This window comes from Halichoerus grypus, chromosome 1, assembly GCF_964656455.1.
Source record: "Halichoerus grypus chromosome 1, mHalGry1.hap1.1, whole genome shotgun sequence".
Classification (NCBI taxonomy): domain Eukaryota; kingdom Metazoa; phylum Chordata; class Mammalia; order Carnivora; family Phocidae; genus Halichoerus; species Halichoerus grypus.
In genome coordinates this window covers 70,390,135-70,410,815 of record NC_135712.1, presented here as the reverse complement: position 1 = coordinate 70,410,815, position 20,681 = coordinate 70,390,135, and the positions used below count along the sequence as shown (strand labels likewise).

Below are 20,681 nucleotides of genomic sequence, written 5' to 3'. Positions count from 1 at the left end.
GTTTTAAACTACAGATTCAATTTAATTAATGGATAAAGGACTACCCAAGTATCTATTTCTTTTTTTTTTAAATAATAGAAAGTTTGATTACTACACAAAGTTGGTAGGATACAATAATTTGCTATAAAATATTTATCACATCTTTATTTCATGGAAACAAATTTTTGTAACAGTGATAATATATATTTCAGTATTTCATTTTCTTCAGAAATGGTCACTAGTTTTGATGTTCTTGTGACATTGAAGGTCTTTAGCAGATTAAAGTATTGTTTAAAATTTTAAAACAGTCTCAAAATTACTGAAAAATGCTATTATGGCACAAAGCAGGTCTGAACCATTTAAGATTAAATTATCCATTTCTTTTTTTTAAGATTTATTTATTTGAGAGCACGAGAATGTGGGGGCAGGGGGGTTCGTCGAGGGAGAGGAAGAGGGAGTTTCAAGCAGACTGTATTGAGGGCAGAGCCTGATGAGGGGCTTGATCCCATGACCCTGAGATCATGACCCAAGCCAAGACCAAGAGTCAGACACTGAGCTGACTGCACCACCCAAGCGCTCCCATTTATTCTTTAATGAGCTTTAGTAGGTTTTGTCTTTCTAGGGATTTGTCCCTTTTACCTTAGGGGTTGAATATATTGACATAAGGTTGTTCATTATATTTCTTTGTTATTCCTTCAATGACTGTAGTATTTGTAGTGATTGTTATTAATCCTTAATAATCCTATTAATCCTGTTATTGGTAATTTGTAGCTTCTTTTTTTCCTGACAGTTTGGCTAGAAGCATATCAGGTTTATTGATTTTAAACAACCAGCTTTTGGTTTTAATGATTTTTCTTCTGTTTTCTAGGTCATTGATTTCTGTCCTTCCTCTTTTTCCTTCTGTGTAGTTTGGGTTTAATTTAATTTTCTTTTTCTGTGTGGGTACTTTTTTATTTAAGATGGAAATTTAGTCATTAATTTCAGACTTTTCTATAACATGTGTTGAGTTCTATAATTTCTCTGTAAGTGCTTCCTTAGCTCCATACCACATTTTTTTTTTTTTTAGCTGCAAGGGAAACTGATAAACGGAATTTTTTGGCTGGACAGGTTTTCTTTTATAGACATGATTAGGATTCTGTAAGTAAGAAAACAGAGGAGAATGGATATTGGATAGGAAGCCAGTAGTGTCTGCCACAGAGACAGTCTTTAAAATCAAGCTACATACTGTGCAATGTCATTGTAAACCTACAGTCCACCTAAAAGCCATTGCAGGTCATGTGGGCATTTTACTTGCCCTTTTTTGGTGGTAGATTAGCCTTAGGTTTATTCAACATTTTTTTCTTAAATTTTTTGCTTTATGATTAGCACATAGTAAAAGTTGAAATGAGGTTCCTTTAGTTTTTTGTTAGCGACCCATACTTTTTACCTTTTTATTGTGGAAAATTTTCAGCATATTCAAAAGTAGAAGGAATTTATTGAGCCTCTATGTATCCATTAACTAGTTTCAGTAATCATTGCAGGTGGCCAGTCTTGTTTCATTCATACCTCATCTTAGTCACATTATTTTGAAACAAATCTCAGAATTCATTTTTTCATTCATTAATACTTTGGCATGTATCTTTAAAAGAAAAAGACTCTTGGGGCACCTGGGTGGCTCAGTCGGTTAAGCATCTCCCTTCAGCTCAGGTAGTGGTCTCAGGGTCCTGGGATCAAGCCCCACGTCAGGCTCCCTGCTTGATGGGGAGTCTGCTTCTCCCTTTCCCTCTGCCTGCCGCTCCCCCCTGCTTATGTTCTTTCTCTCCCTCTCTCTGTCAAATAAATGAATAAAACCTTTTTAAAAAAAAGATAGACTATTCTTTTAAAACACAATCACAATACCAGTGATACACCCTTTAAAAAATTAACAGCAATTCCTTAGTATCATGAGATGTCTAGTATTCAACTTTTGATTACCTTACAAAGTTTTTTTTTTTAATAATTTGAGTTAGATCGAAATAAGTTCCACTCAGAAAACCCATATTTTGCAACTCAATCAGTTTAGCGATATTTGTGACAGAACTTTACCTGGGGGAAAACTGTTGAAATTTGCATTTCTCATGATCACAGTGAAACCCTTCATTGTAATTAAGTTTGGGGAAACATAGTTGTTGGTTTTTCCTATCATTATATGCTGTTTTGTTTTGGTTCAAATGTTAGGGGCGCCTGGGTGGCTCAGTTGGTTAAGCAGCTGCCTTCGGCTCAGGTCATGATCCCAGGGTCCTGGGATCGAGTCCTGCATTGGGCTCCCTGCTGAGCAGGGAGCCTGCTCTCTTGCTCTCCCTCTGCTCTTCCCGCTGCTGTGCTCTCTCACTCTCTCTGTCAAATAAATAAAATCTTTAAAAAACAAAACAACAACAAAAAACAAATGTTAGAGATCTGTTACGTTTTTTGCAAAATGATGATTACTGAGTTTATTGATATCCTCCTCTGTGTCAAAGCAGTGCTAGTTGAAGAATATAGTGATGAGTGAGGTAGACATCCTTTTCTGTGTTGAGTCATTTTAAAAACTAATGTTTTGGCTTTATATTTAAAACCTTAATTCTTGTATTTTTCTGGGCCGGGAATAAACTGTTTTCTTGATTCTGTTCATTTTGCTATAAAGGAAACCTGTGCTTGCAACACCATTATGCCAGGTGGTAGTTTTTGTTTTTAAAATATACATTCCAACTTGGCTGTGTAAGACAAAGTTGTTGCACTCAAATAGCTTAAACTTTAGTAAAGAGATACATTCTGCAGAAAGTAATATTGGCAAGCTGTTATATTTCTTTTTTTTTTTTTTTAAGACTTTATTTATTTATTTGAGAGAGGACGAGTGGGGAGAGGGAGAAGCAGGCTCCCCACTGAGCAGGGAGCCCGACGTGTGGGACTCGATCCCAGGACCCTGGGATCATGACCTGAGCCAAAGGCAGACGCTTACCCAACTGAGCCACCTAGGCGTCTTGAGTGTTAAATTTCTTATGTCCTGTTTGACTTTATCTATTTTTTTGGTTTAACTGTTTTCTTTTTCTTTCCACCCACGTTTTATGACTGCATCTCGCAGGAGAGCCTTATAGATGCAAGTGAAGACAGCCAGCTAGAAGCTGCCATCAGAGCCTCCTTGCAAGAGACACACTTTGATTCAACACAGACAAAACAGGATAGCCGCTCAGATGAAGAATCTGAATCTGAACTTTTTTCTGGCAGTGAGGAGTTCATATCCGTTTGTGGCTCTGATGAAGAAGAGGAGATAGAGAATCTTGCCAAGTCCAGAAAATCTCCCCACAAAGATTTGGGGCATAGAAAAGAGGAGAACAGAAGGCCACTAACTGAACCCCCAGCCAGAACTGAGCCTGGAGCAGCCACAAACCACCAAGGATTGCCAGCTGTGGATTCAGAAATATTGGAGATGTCACCTGAAAAATCAGATGGAATAGTGGAGGGCATAGATGTAAATGGTGAGTTACATTCTAGACCTGCTTTACTTAAAACTTGAATGTTACTGAAGGGGTTTATTTATTCGTTTAAGTTAGTCTTATGTCTTAAGCTCTTATCTTTTTTTCTTTTTTTCTTTTTTTTTTTAACCCTTCCTTTAGGACCAAAAGCACAGCTGATGTTGCGGTATCCAGATGGAAAAAGGGAACAGATCACTCTTCCAGAGCAAGCTAAACTGTTGGTAAGTATATCTGATTGGAGGTGTTTACTAGAAGCAGAGAAACAAATTGGCATAATTGGCTTTGTGAATCTTTGAAATAGATGGTATTCAGTCTGGCCTCTAACTGGAAACTTAACTGTGGTGAATCTTTGGATTACTTTATTTCCTTGTCAGATTATCTTAGGCAAGTCACATAGGGTTTGTCTAGTCAAGATTTTCTATTCCATGGCTGCATGGTATAGAAACCCAACTGAAATTATTACCTGGAAAAGGGGAGTGGAGTTATTTATAGATTATAGTGGGGCTCCTGGGTGTCCTAGTAGCTGACCCTGCAGAGTGGTTGAAAACCGAAAGTATTTTTCTGTGTGTTTTTCTCATGGGGCCTGTTTTGTTTCCCTTTTGTGATTTTCTGCTTCATACCATTCTTCTCTCTATATACTGGTGGGTTTTGTTTACCTCTCAACTTGTACATGGTTCATCATAGTGATGCTGAGGGCCTTTTCGTCTAAAGTCCACAGCTAATGGGCATCCCTCTGTTTCTGACTCCTGGAAAAGAGAATGGGTCTGACTAGCTTAGCTTAGCCTATGAGTGAATCCCCCTTGGGTCAGTTGTCCACACCTAGCCACTTGCTGTGGCTGGAGATAATTAATCTGATTCTTCAAGACTGGATGACTGAAGTGCAAGAAGGTTCTGCTCGCTGGTGCTGATACCCAGAACTGTCTTCCTGGTCTAGTATTTGGATGGGAATGGGAGATGAGATTGTGGATAGAACAAGTATAGATCACTTCTTTGAGAAGTTTGGTTGTGAAGCTAGAGGGAGCGAATGGGCAATAATCAGAGGGGAAAAATGACTGAAGGAGAGAGTGAGCACCTTTAAGTCTGAGGGGAATCATCTGTAGAGAGTGAGATGTTGAAGGTACCTATAAAAGGGGATATCATAGTGGCGCGGTTTTAGAGAAGGAAGAAGAGATTCAATGCGCAGGTGGCACGGATGTCTGCAGGTGGACTGAAGGACAGATTGTTGATAAGAAGGAAAAATGGTAAAATGTTTAAAAAGAGAATGATAATTTTACAGATAGAAATTGAGTTTGTGTATTTGGGAGACAAACATAATCCTGTATATTTCAGTATCACTTAATGGCCCTAAATTATTGGGTACAGGTTTATTATCGTCCCATCCAAAGAGTTATATTGGCCCTTCCACAAGGGTAAGCTTTGGTTGTGTGAAAGCCTAACTAAAATTGGGGTGCCTGGGTGGCTCAGTCGGTTAAGTGTCTGCCTTCGGCTCAGGTCATGTTCCCAGGGTTCTGGGATTGAGCCCACATCGGGCTCCCTGCTCTGCCCCTCCCCCAGCTGATGCTGTCTCTCTCACTCACTCTCTCTCTCTCAAATAAATAAAATCTTTAAAAAAAAAGAATAACTTCATATCTTATATGATAGAAATGAATATAAGATATTTAGTTCTTTAATATATTCTTTCTTTTTATTTCCATCTAACAGCTTTGTCTTTCTCTTATTTTTCATAGGCTTTGGTGAAGCACGTCCAGTCTAAAGGATATCCAAATGAACGTTTTGAACTTCTCACCAACTTCCCTCGAAGGAAACTCTCTCATCTGGACTATGACATTACATTACAGGAGGCAGGCCTTTGTCCTCAAGAGACTGTCTTTGTACAGGAAAGAAATTAACATCATGGCCTGACCTCTCTCAGTTTACCCCTTTTTTCCCTTTCCTGTGAGATACCATGTCACTAAGTATGCATTTTGGCTCATAGGACCATAGAGCCAAAGTTGGGCAAGCAAGTCACCTGCCTTCTCTTTTATTTCTTGCTCTCTCCTATATTCAGTCTCTTTTCCCCCTCCCCCCACCTTTTCAGTCCTCTTCTATTTTCTTCTTTTTCCTACTATTCTTTCTTTCTTTCCTAATCTGGTGACCAAATGGAAGTGTAAGGATTAGACCTCCTAGTACTGGCAGCAGGAAATGTGTGTTCCAATAAGTGGTCTCTTGCACGGCACTTTTTTGGGATCAAATGATAATGTTACTCCTCAGATCCTTTGGTAAAGGAATGGCTAGATTCAGAATAAGAACAACCTCCCTTTTTTGTAAGCCCCATTTTTGGTAGGGAAAAGAAACTCTGTAACACATGTTTTGTTTTGTTGTTCATGTAAGAAATATCACGTGACAAAATATCCAGGCTTCCATACATGGAAAAAGCATCCCTTATAATTATTGCTCATCATATTTAAGATTTTTTTCAACGGATTCCCATGTTCCCAGCTAGAATTATTTCCATGGTATGTGTTATTGGCAGAATGAGTGTTAAATGTAGGGTGAGTAGCATGGGGTGGCTTTCAATATCCTAGCCTGAAACAGCTTTCTTCATTATTACTTTATAAACTGTATTGATCCTGCTAGTCCTGAAAGGGACATTTAGTGAGGCTCTTGTGGTGATTAGAATAGGAAGGTGCTTGCTCTTTTTGCCAGTACAGCATACTAGTTCCCTTGGCCCTTCCATTGTTTGGGTCCACAAGTGATCAATGGGAAGGCAGCTGTTCAATAATCATGCAGTCCAGTGGCTTGTAGTTGTAACCACTATGGTTATTGATCGTCCTATGGGCTTTAAGGCATACTTATGTATGTCCTGGGGGGAAAAAGAAGAAGATGCAGCTGAGAGTTGCTAACCATGTTCCTGCGGTTAGAATGATTCATTTTTTTTACCCCTGGTTGGAATAGTTTCTAAAAGGCTCTGGTGACTGAATGAGCTTAATTCCTCTACTGTTTTCTTGCAAAAGGTGTCAAAACTGAAAGCCTCTGTAAGGGGAAGACCTTTAAATTCAATTTATAAGACAACATTTAGTAAGGGAGGTGGAGAAGATTATCAGCAATCTTCAGATGTTGTGGGGTTTTTCTGCCAACAAAAGCCACTTTCAAAATGTAGTTGGTGAAAGCTTTTTTCCGTATTACTTAGAAGAGGCCATCTTGAATCTATGTAATACTGTTTGACTTATCACCTTCACTGTATGCTCAATTCTTATTTTGAGCTTTAGGGTCCTCTGAAGGGGTAGTAATGATTCTGGTGGCAAAATCAGAATTTTAACCTTGTTATATAGAATGGGCCTATTTTGTCAATTGGGGATTTGGATCGATCGATTCTTCTACTTGAGGAACATAAATTGCTATTGCTCAGAGACCTTTAGGTTCCCATCTACTTTAAGATCACTGTCTTGGCAACTAGGGGATTAAAAAAAAAAGATGCTCATGTGTTGCTAGTACACAATTAGAGAATATGGTTTCTAATGGTTGGATTTAGAGGGACCCTTCCTAAAGAATGAGTTATGTATCTCCTCAAGGAAATCATGGAAAATTCTGTTTATTCTTCAGTGAGTCCTTTTGAATTAATGTTCTTACATTTTTTTCTAAGTCTGTGTAAGTGCTTATGTATAAGTATATAATTGTATAAATATTTATAAATATATTTATATAATTACAATTTCATTTATACCTTGAGTCAAAGTTCTCTCTTTAGATTGGTGACTGAGTAATACCATTTCGGTGTTTTTCATAGGCTCTCGAGTAACTAGCAGCTTCTGATTTACTGAGGAAACGTGGTTTTCATGTTAATTCCTCAGTTGTATCTCTCAACTTGGATAATGTACTTGCTATCTGAGGAATAGAGCTCTATACTAGCAAAGGTGCAGTAGAGGGTTAAAAAACTGTTGAGTAGACAAGGTCAGAAATGCAAAAATTCAGGGAGGCACAGGGTAAGAACTGCGGGCATGCCCAGCTTTGGTGCTGTGATGGCACCTCCCCGCTCTCTGCAGTCACAGCTGAAGCCCAAATCTGTCAAAAATGTGAAGTCAAGAATTTTCCCTGTGGGACTCTTTCATTCTTTTGCTTACTAACTTCTCTTTACAAAACATATCTCAAGAACCTGAGACATGTTCATTAATGATAGGATGTAGTTCTGCCTTTTTGATGAGGTCAGCTGTGGCATATCCATTTATGAGAAACCAAAGTGACTTTTTCAACATGGATTTTACTGTGAGATGGCCCGAGTATGTATAAAATGATTTAAGTAAGCATATCAAAGACTTAGGGCATGAGATACTGATCCAACTTAGGTACAGCGGGTGTGTCTAGAGTACCAGATGTTGAGGATTTTCTTTTATTGTGAGGCAGAAGTGTAATTATCCCGGGTTTGATATAGAGGCCCATGGGGGGGAGTAAATAAGGAGTATTGCTTCGCTCATGAACTTAATTCACTAAAGGAGTAAGCTTCCTCCAGTTTGTCTTATTTCCTCTGCAAATTCCTTTGCTCTGTGGAGGAGAGATTTTATTGAATAGATTAAATGAAACTAGTAAGATTAGTTAAAAATAGTCGTTCCTTGTAGGTATTGGAAACAGCTCGCAAGAACAGGGGGGTTGGAAAAGGACAAGAGAGACTTTTGAGAGTGACAAGAAACAAATACAGGGAGATGGAATGAAAACTAGTGGGGGAAGAAAGTGACAGGAAACACCTTTTGATTTTAATTTAGAAAGGAACCAGAGAAGAGAGAGAACAGCCAAATGAGGGAAGAATGGGGAACTAATTTTGAGTAACTAGCATGTGCTAGGTACTTTCTGTGCATTTTCTCCTTTAATCTTCCTAAGAACTCTACAAAGTGTATATTCTCCCCATTTTGTAGATAGGACACAATTGAAGTTTAGAGAATATGTTCAGGATGTCACAGCTAGTAATTGGCAATATCAAAATTGGCATCCAGAGTCCATGCTTTTTTCACTCCCTTGCTGTTGTCTCCTACAACAGGGGAATCAGTTTACCCAAAAGGTTATCTTCCTGTTGTTTGGCTCTGTAAATTATCATTTGGTTTTGTTTCCTTAAAGCTTGTGGGATTTGCACTATGCCTATAAATTCTTATTTACACCACTGTTTTGAGGGACTGATGATGCTTTTTAAAAAAATGATGCACTGATGAAAATGTGAAAGGAAAATATGTGGCATTATTTGCCAAGAATAAATGGAAAGGGTAAAAAATAATTTTATCTTTTTTTAACCATTTTTGGGAAAAGATAGAGTTATCTTTTCTTTGTCCCACCCATACCAGATTATTGAACTCTCTATGTGTATGTTTTTAAATCTCCTATAACATTCTACTTCCTTGACTCTAAAAGTCAGCAAGTATTTACTGAGTCCTTAATCAAAGTTGGAAATACCTTGAAGTCTAATACCTGGTTTCTTCTGTTTTATCCAGTTGGAAAGATACACTACACATGAGATAATTGAAGAACATGTAAATGCTTACCTTTCTGGTGCTGAACAATAATTACAATAAAAGTTTAGAAAGGGGAAAGACTTAGGCTTTCATTAGGAAAGTCCACAAAAAATAAATAAATAAATAAAACCGAAAAGTGGCAAACACTGTAGCTCAAAGTTTTTGACTCACCTGTATTCGTTCTTTAGTTCCACCTTTTGTAACTACTAGACTTAGGGCATGACTTTTATCAGTAAGGTACACCCAGCACCCAAGTAGGAAAGGATTATTGATCCTAGGACTAAAGATTTTAGCTAGCAAGGATCTCACTTGGACACTTAGGAAAATACCAGAGGGAGCCACTAGGAACTGGAAAGTGAAGGAAAGATTTCATTTCTCTCCCCAGGTACAAATCAAATGTATAAAGGGGCACTATGTGCAGGCATAAGTGCACTTGGGTAACAGCTCTGCTGCTAATAGAGAACTGGACTAGATCAATAGTTCTCAGTCTTTTCAAGTAAAAGGACTTAAAATATTAAAATATTAAAATTCGGCAAGAGTGGGGAATTGTGGGGTTAATTATTAATAACATTAAGTCCATAGATGAGGAAAATGTAAATGTGTGTATGGAATTGCAGACCCTTTGCAAAAACTCTAGGAACCCACAGATTGTAGACCACCAAATTAGATTATCTTTGAAGTCCTTTCCACTCTAAAATTTTATACTTCTAATTTCTTCTCTTTATATTATCCCTAGGCTAATTAAAAATTTTCTTGTTAATCACTTCCTTTATTTTTTTTCTGTTTCCAAGTTTCATTTGCCCAGTAACTTAATCTAACCTCACTGTGATGACTAAAATCTCCAAAAAGGAAAATATCATAGTTCTAGATCTAGTAATGAGCTTTTAAACACAATTCATAATATTTAAAAACTTCATGCTGTGTTTCTGATCGGTGTTAAGTATGACTACAATGTAATTAATGAGAACCAAATATTTCACTGACACCAGAGTTAAATTTATTTTACCTGTGTGCTTAAACAAAGCACTTTACTGGCTGAGCAGTTGTTAGGAAATTGATTTATGTAAGTTGTAGAATTCACACTTGGTTTTGGCAGAAACAACTTTTTCAAGATTCAATTAGGCTGACTTTCAAAAATATTTCTTATCTCACAGAGTATATCTCTATTATGTCATTCATATTCTCTCTGTCTCTGGCCCTCTTTGAGTTAACTACTCAATAGTAAATCATAGGATGCTGGTTGATGAATAAGTGATGGCTTGTGTCAAACTAAATGAGAGTAGGAAGAACCAACCTTACTGATGAACATGGCAGTTGTCCAATATTACAAGCCTTGATGAAAAGGCTACTTAAAGACAGCTGTGTCCCATGAATATTCAGCTTCATTGATTTGCCTTGCATAGCATATCAATTATTGTCTTGACTTGAAACTTAGTATTGCATTGTACACGGTTTAGACTGGTGGCAAGAATGTTCTTTCATACAGAAAATAACCAACAGAATATCAAGGCACTATCTTGATTTCTCCTATTCTATAGAAATTTAGTATTTTAGTCTTTGACTGAACACTACTAGAGAGACAGCTCAGAATCAAGAATATTTTTTTATAGAGATTTTGACAACCTTGATAGTTTCCCCATGAAGTGAACTTGTGATTAAATTACTGGATATGATGATGAGACTGTTAATTAGAAAATCGTTTCATCCTACATTCTCTTTTACTTTGTCATTCTCTATTCTCAATTTTTTTGGCATCCATTCACTGAAAATTAGTCATGATTTTTAATGAAATTATAAGAAATTCCATTTCTAAGTTTGAATAACACTTAAAAATTTTTTCATAAATTAAAATATAAGGGAACAATTTGAAACAATGTTTTCATAGCTCATTTTCTCTCTCTACCTAAAAATTCTTATTCCAAATATAGAACGGCTAGCACCATGATACCCCTCCCCTTTCTTTGGCCTACAGAATGCTGTTGTACTGCTTAGAGTCTCAGTCATTCTCCTAAACGTGATCATTTTTGGTTCCAGCCTTTCTTTGCCATATGATCTCCTAGTAGAGTTGGGCAGTCCAATATGAACTACTTCAGTAAAACGATTTAACATTTCAGAAAAGTATTTTCAAGAGATGGCCAGGTTTACTTGGATTAGAGATACAAATACCAATGGTAGTATTTTGCCCAAGAACAATCCCACATTAATCTCTAAATATGGGGAAGTTGCCTTGTTGTACTTAATTCTGTGGCCACAAACAGCAAATTTTTGTTGTTTGCTTATTGGTATTTCCTGTATAGAGATCAAAATGCCCTGAGATTTTTATATCCCTTACGGGGTCACTTAAGTTTTCAAATAGGAAGAATAGTGAAGCTACATGGGACTGAACATACGAAAAATTTTATCTGTATCAAAACAAGTTATTAATCTAACTGGGCTACCATGAATCATTCATTTATAAGATGTGGTAAATAAAATGGGAAGCATTTCAAATCACTGGATAGTTCTGACCTGGAATTCTCCTTTTCTTAAAATCTTTTTTATTTGCTTTTTTCATAGACTCAGTAAGAGCATCTTAACTAATAAGGGAGAGATTTTGGTCTGGAGCTATTCCCTGCCATTCTGCTTTTTTTTCTTTTGTCAAGCTTGCTGGTTTTAGAAGAGTACATGTCACTAGATTTCTGTTTCAAATTAATGACACTGGAATGCTGATGCTCAGTTGGGTATCTTACTGCTTTCAACAAAATGGTTTGATAGTATGTTCTCAGATTTCTGTGTTCTTAATAATGGAAAATATCAATACATTAAATGGTGTGATTCAAAATATTAAATAGGTTTTTTACCCTAATCATATGTTCTTAACAACTTTTTGATTTATTGCCCTGTAAGTTAAACCTCACATGAAGTTACCATTGCCACCAGAAAATCCCCTTTTACCTGCTAATTAGAATGAAAGTAGTATGTGACCTCCACTTTTTAGTTAATGAGTGTAGCAAGCTTGTACTAGCGGCTGTTTATCTTACCCATTTTGGGACTTGGGCCTTGTTACTTTCTAATGTTTGTCCCTTCAGTTTTGGAAAGGCTATTTAAAACTCTTGCTGGGAAACAGACAGTGAAGCTCTGATAGAATCCTCTAGACTTAGATACAGAGAAACGAGTACCAGTTGATGCTAACATGATACTTGGACTTTGAGGGGCTTTCATCCAAGCTTTGGCATGAATCTGTTAGATACAATTTTTTCACTCCTTTAAAAATCTTTTCTAGAACGGTTTTCCTTTTGATTGTTAACAATTTCTAAGCATCTGGTGTCTTTTTTTTTTTTAACCCTTTAAGAAAAGTCCTTTTTTGAGTAGGTATTGATTGTTCCATGGATACTCTCAGGAGTGTTTGTAGGCTCTGCATGCTTTGTCATTAGTTTGAATAATGCGTTTTGAATCATCTGGGATGTCCCAATTCTGGCATGTCCTCACTAATTGTGTTTTTAAAACATTTTTCATGTCATTTTCCAAACCTCACTTCCCATCTTATTCAGAGAGGTTAATCAAGGAATGAAATTTGTTTGGGGAATAGGGATGGGGGTGGGTTGGGGACTCGAGTGAAGTCAGCTTGGGGTATTTGCTTTAAAGTGTTTCTCAAGCAGTTCCTAACAGTATTTAGAGATTCCCTGGGAATCCTTCATTCTGGACAAAGTGGCGGTCTTAGTGAGATTTGCGTTTTTAATGCAGGACAGGCTCGAAATTTAATCTGTAGTGTAATTTAGTTATTGAATCCAAGAAGATAATGGACAGAGACAGTGCTCCTATTGTAATGTTTCTGGCAAGTGCTCCCTAAAATGCACATATAGTTGTCGGTTTTCTGGGCTTTCAATCCCATGGTGCTAGGAGATAATTTGTTTCTGCAGCTCTTCTCAAAAGCGGGCAGAAGGGTTTGGGACCAGTGAGCAAGGGGCAACTGGATCATCCACTAAATTTTTTTGTTCACAACACACTAGAGACCCTCCTGTATATGTAGTCAGTGATAAGTAAGGTGCTCGGGAAAGCCTTAAATTTGAAGACACATGGAGGCCGTAGAAAATCTAAACTTGGAGGAGAAAAACATGCTGTTAGGTAAAGCAGAGCTGTAACTGCTGGCTAAGACTCAATGGAACTTCCACTTGCTCTAAAACCAGGGAAATCTTAGATAACTGGGTGTGATATATCTATAGATACACGTACTCTATAGGTAAATAATTAAAAAGAGGGTCTTTCAGTTGGTGGTCCTCTGGTTTTGGCTGTACCAAATTGTGAATATCCTTGCTGTGTTGTACCCAGTTGCTTTATATTGGTACTGCAACTTGAATGGGGGGTGGGGTGGGACATTTGGGGTGGGGGAGGGAGGGGAGTGGGATAAGTCTTTTGAAGACATCAGCTCACTGTGCTGAGAGAGGGACCAAACTCAAGGAAACCTCTGATCTATAAATTCAACTGCTGCATTTTTTTATAAATACATGTAAATGTCCTGTTGTAATATTTGATCTTGGAAATAAAATCAAAAACTTTTCAGTATTAGTTTTTTTTTTTTTTTTGGTACTGTTTTTGTGAGATAAGACTCCCTAGATATTATTTCAGTTAATATAATTCAGGTTTCAAGAGCTTGCCCTCATATTCTCATGTTTAGGACACTGAAGTGTGTTTATTGACATAGGTTTCATCGCATTATCAAGGATAATGTTTGCTAGATTCTCTGCTACTAGTAGTATGTTGAACATTGATGGTAATTGCTCTGTAAATGTTGGTCGCGTCATGAAATCACTGGGTGAGTTAGCTTTTTAGGAAAGTAAGAGTCTATAACTCATATTTGGGCAATTCCAGCATATAGTCTTTCAGACCAGGAATAATGACTAAGGACGCAACTCTAATAAGTGAAGAAAAAAGGAATTTTTAAATTAATGGGAGAAAAGCCAGGAGATAGATTATATTGTGTTATAGAAATTGAGATCACTGCCTAGCTCACAGTAACCCCAGGAATCAGTTTGTGTTATTCCTCTTCCTCTTGTGGAGCTATTCCTCATCCCCGTGCTTCAGCAATGTATCCTGATGGGACTTGCCATCTTCTTCCAAGACCTTGTCTCCCTGGCCACATGCACCAGCCAAGGGGTGGGCATAAATACTAAATTGGGTTGAGAGATTCTTTCCCATTCTTCCAGCCACAGAATGCTTATCCTTAACCTTAACTAGCCTCACTGTGTGCCAAATAATAGAAATACGGTGATGAGCAAAACGTACACAGTCCTGTCCTCAGGGAACTTATTTTCAGTGAATGCAGACAATAAACAAATGAAAAATACTGATTTGATTCAAAGACTGTGAAAAAAAAAAATGGAAAAGCAGATAGATAATTCTGCTTTATTTTTATTATTTTTTTAAGATTTGTTTATTTATTAGAGTGGGGGGAGGAGAGGGAGACAGAGTCTTAAGCAGACTCTGTCGGGCGCCTGGGTGGCTCAGCTGTTAAGCATCTGCCTTCGGCTCAGGTCATGATCCCGGCGTCCTGGGATCGAGCCCCGCATCGGGCTCCCTGCTCGGTGGGAAGCCTGCTTCTCCCTCTCGCACTGCCCCTGCTTGTGTTCCCTCTCTCGCTGTCTCTCTCTCTGTCAAATAAATAAATAAAATCTTGAAAAAAAAAAGTGGACTCTGCTGAACACGGAGCCCAACACGGGATCTCATGACCCTGAGATCATGACCTGAGCCGAAACCAAGAGTTGGACACTTAACCGACTGTGCCACCCAGGTGCCCCAAGAATTCTGCTTTAAATAAGGTGTTGGGGAGTTAACATTTAGGCTGAGACCTGAAGGATGTAAAGAAGGTGGCCATGCTGAGTAGGAGGAAAACTTCCAAGCAGGACAACAACTGCAGAGGCTGGGGAGCAGCAAAGTTTTTGATGGATCTGAGGTATTTTGAGAAGGCAGATGGGTCTGGCATGTGGTGAGCAAAGGGAGTGGCATAAAGTGAGTAAAAGCCAGATCATAGAAGGCCTTATTAGGCCCTGGTAAGGAGCTCAGATCATGTTTCAAGTGTAATGAGAAGCCATTATTAAGTGGACAGTGAATTGGAGGAGAGCAAGAGTAGAGACGGTTGCAATGATCAAACTGTAAAACAGAGGTCACCTGGGCCAGAGAGTGGCAGAGCACCTGGGAAGTAGGGTATAGAGTAGAGATGCACTATGAAGGTAGAAATGGAGAGACTTAAAATGTGGGGGAATGAAGGAAAGCAAAATCAAGAACGACTCGTTTCTGGCGGTGGGTATGTAGCGGTGTCATTACTGAGGCGGGAAGATGTGATCAGGCAGGTTTGGTGGAGAAGAAATCATTTTGGATGTGTTCATCATGAAACTTCCAAGGGTAAGAGTAGTATAGGACATGTAAGTATGAAGCTTGGAGGAGAGGTAGACTGGAATTGGAGATTTGAAAAATCATCAGCGTTACAGACGGAGTTTAGTTCCATGAGAGAGAATGAGGTCACCTAAGGAGAAAGTTAAAGAGGGTCCAGAACCTAGGTCTGGAGATCACCAACGGAAAGAGGCCCAGTCAAGGAGATGCAGTCAGTGAGGGAGGAGAAACACCAGAGTGGGGGGTTAAGGGAGCCAAGAGCAAGAATTTCAAAAAGGATCTAGTGGCCAGCTATGCCTAATTCTGTCTTGGGGTCAATAAGAAGGACAGTGAAGTGTTTATTAGATGCAAAAAGTCATTGGAGACCAAGATCCATCTCAGTGTGCTGTTGGAAACAGAAGCCTAATTGGGGTGGCTTGAAGTTTGTAATATTTTTATACTAATGCAGAAAAAACAATACTTCCTCTTCAGTGGATAGTGTAAATGGCAATTCTTTCAACATCTCCTATCTTCCTTTTTTTCTCCCTCCAATTAAGGGAATGTGCTCTCTTGTTTAGTCAGCTGTAAGCTGAGGTTGGAGCCCGCCCACAGGAAGCTGATAGTCTGTCACTCATATTTGGGGAACACTGGCCTGATGGTCATCATCTTTTCCCCTTCCCTTCTACCAGTGAAATGTTCTCAACTTCCTCTATTCCTTGCTCAGATCCCACCTCCAGACCCCACAGTATCCCTTGGAATGGAACATCTGTCTATCCTGTTCTTGTAAGCCTTTCAGTCTTGGTTAATGGTATTAGGCAAATTCTTCTCCTAATCTGTGCCCTTCCTAGACTCCCATTTGCTTCTCCCTAGAGCTTTCACCACCAAAGTGGTGACTAGTAGCCATGTCTCCAGTGGGGCCAAGTTTTTTGTCTGTCTGTTTTTTAAGTAGGTTCCACACCCAAGTGTGGAGCCCAACATGGGACTTGAACTCACAACCCTGAGATCAAGACCTGAGCTGAGATTAAGAGTCAGTTGCCTAACCGACTGAGCCACCCAGGCGCCCCCAGTCAAGCCAAATTCTAAGATTATTGACACATCCGTAAAAAGGTAATGTTTAGTTCTATCGTGGCATTCTGCCGGAGTCCAGCTCCAGCCGGGGTGGGTCTCTCGTAGGAAAGGACGGCGTCGGCGAATGAGGAGACACAGACACAGGATCAGGTTGCAAGCATCTCCTCCTGACAGCCTTGGAGGAACTTTATTTATATGTTAGGATTTTTTTGTTTTTCCATACTTTCGTAACATGTGATTATGTTTTTTTTTTACAATTTATCGAGATAATCTTAGATCATTTTCTGGATTACGGACATAGCCTTCTTTCATCTTTCCTTTGTAATGATTAACATGACCTTTATTGATTTCCGCTTATTGACTTTCGCTAAAACTAAAAAACAATACGCAAAGAGAAAGGTGCTAGACAGAGCGTGACTGTCTTGTTACTTTGTTCTATAGCGCAGGAAATATAGTGAACTGTGGAACAGCCTGAGCTGTTCCTTTCTTAGAATCTTGCCACTTCTGAGGCGCCTGGGGGGGCCTCGTGGAATTAGTTTCATAATGATTGCTTAGATAGGCGTAACTAAGATGAGTAGTCACTTTATCATGAAACCCCAGAAATATTCCCACAATTACAAAGATTGCCATAAACAAAATGAAAGAGAATGGCAGGAGCCAGCTGTGGAGTCTCCTGTTTTCAGGATCGTCCCCCGTACTTGGACCTTGTCAAACAGCATGAGTAGCTTGGCTCGCGCCAGCATTCGTCAGCCCTCTGCTACCATAGAGGTGTAACCCAGGGAAGTGAAGAACTTGAGCTAAAGCTGGCCTTACTTAGTAAAACTGCTTATTGCAAGTATATAGTTTCTAAAAGAAGTATCTTGTTTGTAGGGCTAACTGTTGAATTAACTGTCACACATTTACCCTAAAGAACAAAAACCTACAGCTGCTATCACAAAGCCCCAAAGAAGTTTGGTCCTTTAAGGGGTTAAAGCCCAGTTCCACTGCTTCCCCTTGCCTCACAAACACCATTTTGATGATATCCATATGAGAGTGTCTGCTGTTGGATAAGCCATTGAGTTGGGAACAGAGATACCTTCTAAAAATCTGAGTGACATCTGGCAGCCAGCCATCAGATTATTCTGATTACCTAAGTACGAGATGTTATTTTTATTTTTTTATTTTTTGACAGAGAGAGAGACACAGGGAGAGAGGGAACACAAGCAGGGGGAGTGGGAGAGGGAGAGGCAGGCCTCCCGCGGAGCAGGGAGCCCGATACGGGGCTCGATCCCAGAACCCTGGGATCATGACCAGAGCCGAAGGCAGACGCTTAACGACGACTGAGCCACCCAGGCGCCCCTAAGTACGAGATATTCTAACAGATGCTGCATATAAAATCCTTTTGCTAAGCTGAGATCCACGAGCAGCAGGAGAGGACTAACCCAGTCTAGGCATCTCACATCTTACTTAATTTTCAAAATAAACTTATAAGGTAAGCATCATTTTATAAATGAAAAACTGAGATCCAGATTATTACTGGGGCTCAGTGAACTACCCAAGTTCACATAGCTGATAGGTATTTGTAGCAGGAATTGAGACTCAGCTCCCTCAGGTGCCAAAGCACCGCAGTACTGTCTCCAAGAAGAAATACCTTAAGAGAGTTGGAATCTGGGTTGGGGAAAAAAATATCTCAAGCATCAATGTGTGGGACTGTGGAGAGTATACAGACAACAGGATCATTTCCCCAACCTCATTCACTATTGCTCCGAGCAAGTCAAATTCTTCTGCGCTATAATCTCTTTACCTGCATAATAAAGCTAACCTACCATTTATTTTACTTGCTGTAAGTCTGTTGTAAGGATCTAATGAGATAGTTTGTAAATGTGTTTTATAAGGTGAATAAATGTTTCTTCTTACTATAAAACTTCGTGAGTACTCAGCCTAGTATCTTTTATCAAAATTCAGTTCTCTGGAAAGACACAAGAATTTATTTAGGCTCTAAATGATTCCCCTTTGCAATGAAAATGAAAACTGGCTTCTATTTAATGAACTTTTCAATAGTTGTTTACTAGCTTTTGCTTCAGGCATATATACATCTGCATACATAGAAAGTAGCTCATATGTAGTTTAAAAATGTAATAGCCAGTTATAATCATCCCTTCTCATATATGTGCATCGAGGGCTTTCTCAGTATTGCTTGTTTTCATCGTTAGAAGTAAGATCTCTGCACAGAGACTATGTGTGTTACTTCATGAATTAATTCATTAGCCAAGTGACTCCTGAACTCCTACCATGTTCTAAGCTCTGTGGTAGGTTCTGGTGTACAGCCTCGGGCCTCAAGGATCGCACAGCTGTGGGAGGAGAGGCACATAAACAGCACGGGTAAATCAAATGCAGTGAGAAGTAGGCAAAGATTTCTTAAACAGGATACAAAAAAAAAGTGACCATAAAAGGAGAAGATCGGTAAATGGAACTTAATTTAAATCAAGAACTTCTCTTCATCAAAACACATCGTCACTAAGAACGTGGAAAAGCAAACCACGGCAGGAGAAAACATTCATAATACATATATCTGACAAAGGTCTCATGTCTGGGATTATAAAGAACTCCCACAAACCAGTAAGGAAAAGACAAAGAACCAATAAAAACTGGGCAAACGACTTGAGCAGGCACTTTTCAAAAAAAAAGGTTCTCCAAACGACCAGGTAAAGTGCTTACTCATCAAGAAAATGAAAACAAAAACCACAATGAGATACTACTAAACCACTGGAATACCAAAAATTAAGAATGTTGTGGGAATGAATGGGAAGCAACTAGAATTCTCATACACTGTTGCTGGGAGTGGAAATTGGTAGGACCACTTTGGGTTACTGATAATATCATTTACCAGAATGAAATATCCACCTACCCTGTGACTCAGCGATCCCACTCCTAGGTATATTCCCTAGAAAAATTAGTGCAAAGGTTTTCCAAAAGACATGTGTAAGAATATTTATAGGGGAATTATCTATAATAGGCAAAAAGTGAAAATAATCTAAATGTCCATCAACAGTAGAATAAATTGTAATATAGTCCTATAATGGAATAATAAATCAGAATGAATTATATGATAGATGAATCTTACAGATGTAATATTGAGTGAAGAAAGCTACAAAAAAGTATATACTATATGATTCCATTTATATGAAATTCAAAGATAGCCAAAAGCTAGTTAATGATAAAAGCCAAAATAGATACACTCGGAATAGGGATAATGATGAGAGAGAAACTTCTGGGGATTTGGAGAAGTCCTGTATCTTGATCTATAATGATGGTTACCCTGGGTGCACATGTACAAATTCACCAGGTTTATTAATTTTTTTACCTTTTTTTTTTTTTGATTTTTTTAATTTACTTGAGAGAGAGCATGCTAGAGAGAGAGAGAGAGCATGCTAGAGAGAGAGAGAGCACAGCAGGGGGCAGAGGGGGAGGGAGAAGAAGACTCCCTGCAGAGCAGGGAGCCCAATGCAGGGCTCCATCCCAGGACCCCGGGATCATGACCTGAGCCGAAGGCAGACAGACGATTAACCGACTGAGCCACCCAGGCGCCCCATCACTAGGTTTTATAATTAAGATTTGTGGGGGCTCCTGGCTGGTTCAGTCAGTGGAGCGTGCGACTCTGGATCTCGGGGTTGTAAGTTTGAAGTCCACATTGGGTGTAGAGATTACTTAAAAATTAAAAAAAAACTTTAAAAAATAATTAAGATTTATGTATTTTACTGTGTGGATATAACACCTACATTTAAAAAATAATAATGAAGTCCAGTGAGAATCTGGAGAAAGAAGTGCCTAACCCTGAGTGAAGCAATCAGGGAAGGCTTCCCCGGGGGTGTTTGAACTGGATCTTGAATGAGAGCTTTTCAGAAGAGGGTCAGAGCTCGCCCAGACAGACGGACCACGAAATGCTCAGCACTCCGGTGGGCAAGGCGATGGTGACCTGCGGCCTGAACACAAAAGTGAGAAGGCTAGCGGAGGAACCAGGCTACACATCCAGTCAGCCGAGAGCAAAGGGAGGAGGGCCATGAGGAAAAAAGAGTGGCTGCTCTCCTCAGTGCTGGTTTTCCGAAGAGCCCCAATTCTGCAATGAGTGGAGCAGACAGTGTGTGAAGAGGTGTTGCTGCTTTGGGAGGGAAGGGAGGCTAAGGTATTTCTCATGGGTGCTTGTCTGACTCACTGAGACATTTTAGCTCACGAGGCCATGCCTCCTGGTTCCTTCCTTAGGGTCACATGAAAATGAGCAGCGGGTGGGTCATCGGGAGAGTGCTCTCCGAGAGGAGAAAAGCTCCCCGTCTGGAGGCCTGTGGGCAGCGGCGTGGGGGCGGCCACA

General features: G+C 39.2%; 1 protein-coding gene across 2 annotated transcripts in view; it reads left to right on the top strand.

Moving 5' to 3' along the window:
• The window catches only part of UBXN7 (UBX domain protein 7), a 60,771-nt gene extending 49,003 nt beyond the window's left edge, over positions 1-11,768 (top strand). For both annotated transcript variants that reach the window (XM_036071784.2, XM_036071803.2), the window contains 3 exons: positions 3,059-3,452; positions 3,591-3,670; positions 5,177-11,768. In XM_036071784.2, coding sequence (XP_035927677.1) covers positions 3,059-3,452; positions 3,591-3,670; positions 5,177-5,338 — 636 coding nt within the window. In that variant the 3' untranslated portion in view covers positions 5,339-11,768. The remainder of the gene's footprint in view (positions 1-3,058; positions 3,453-3,590; positions 3,671-5,176) is intronic.
• Positions 11,769-20,681: the final 8,913 nt, after the last annotated feature.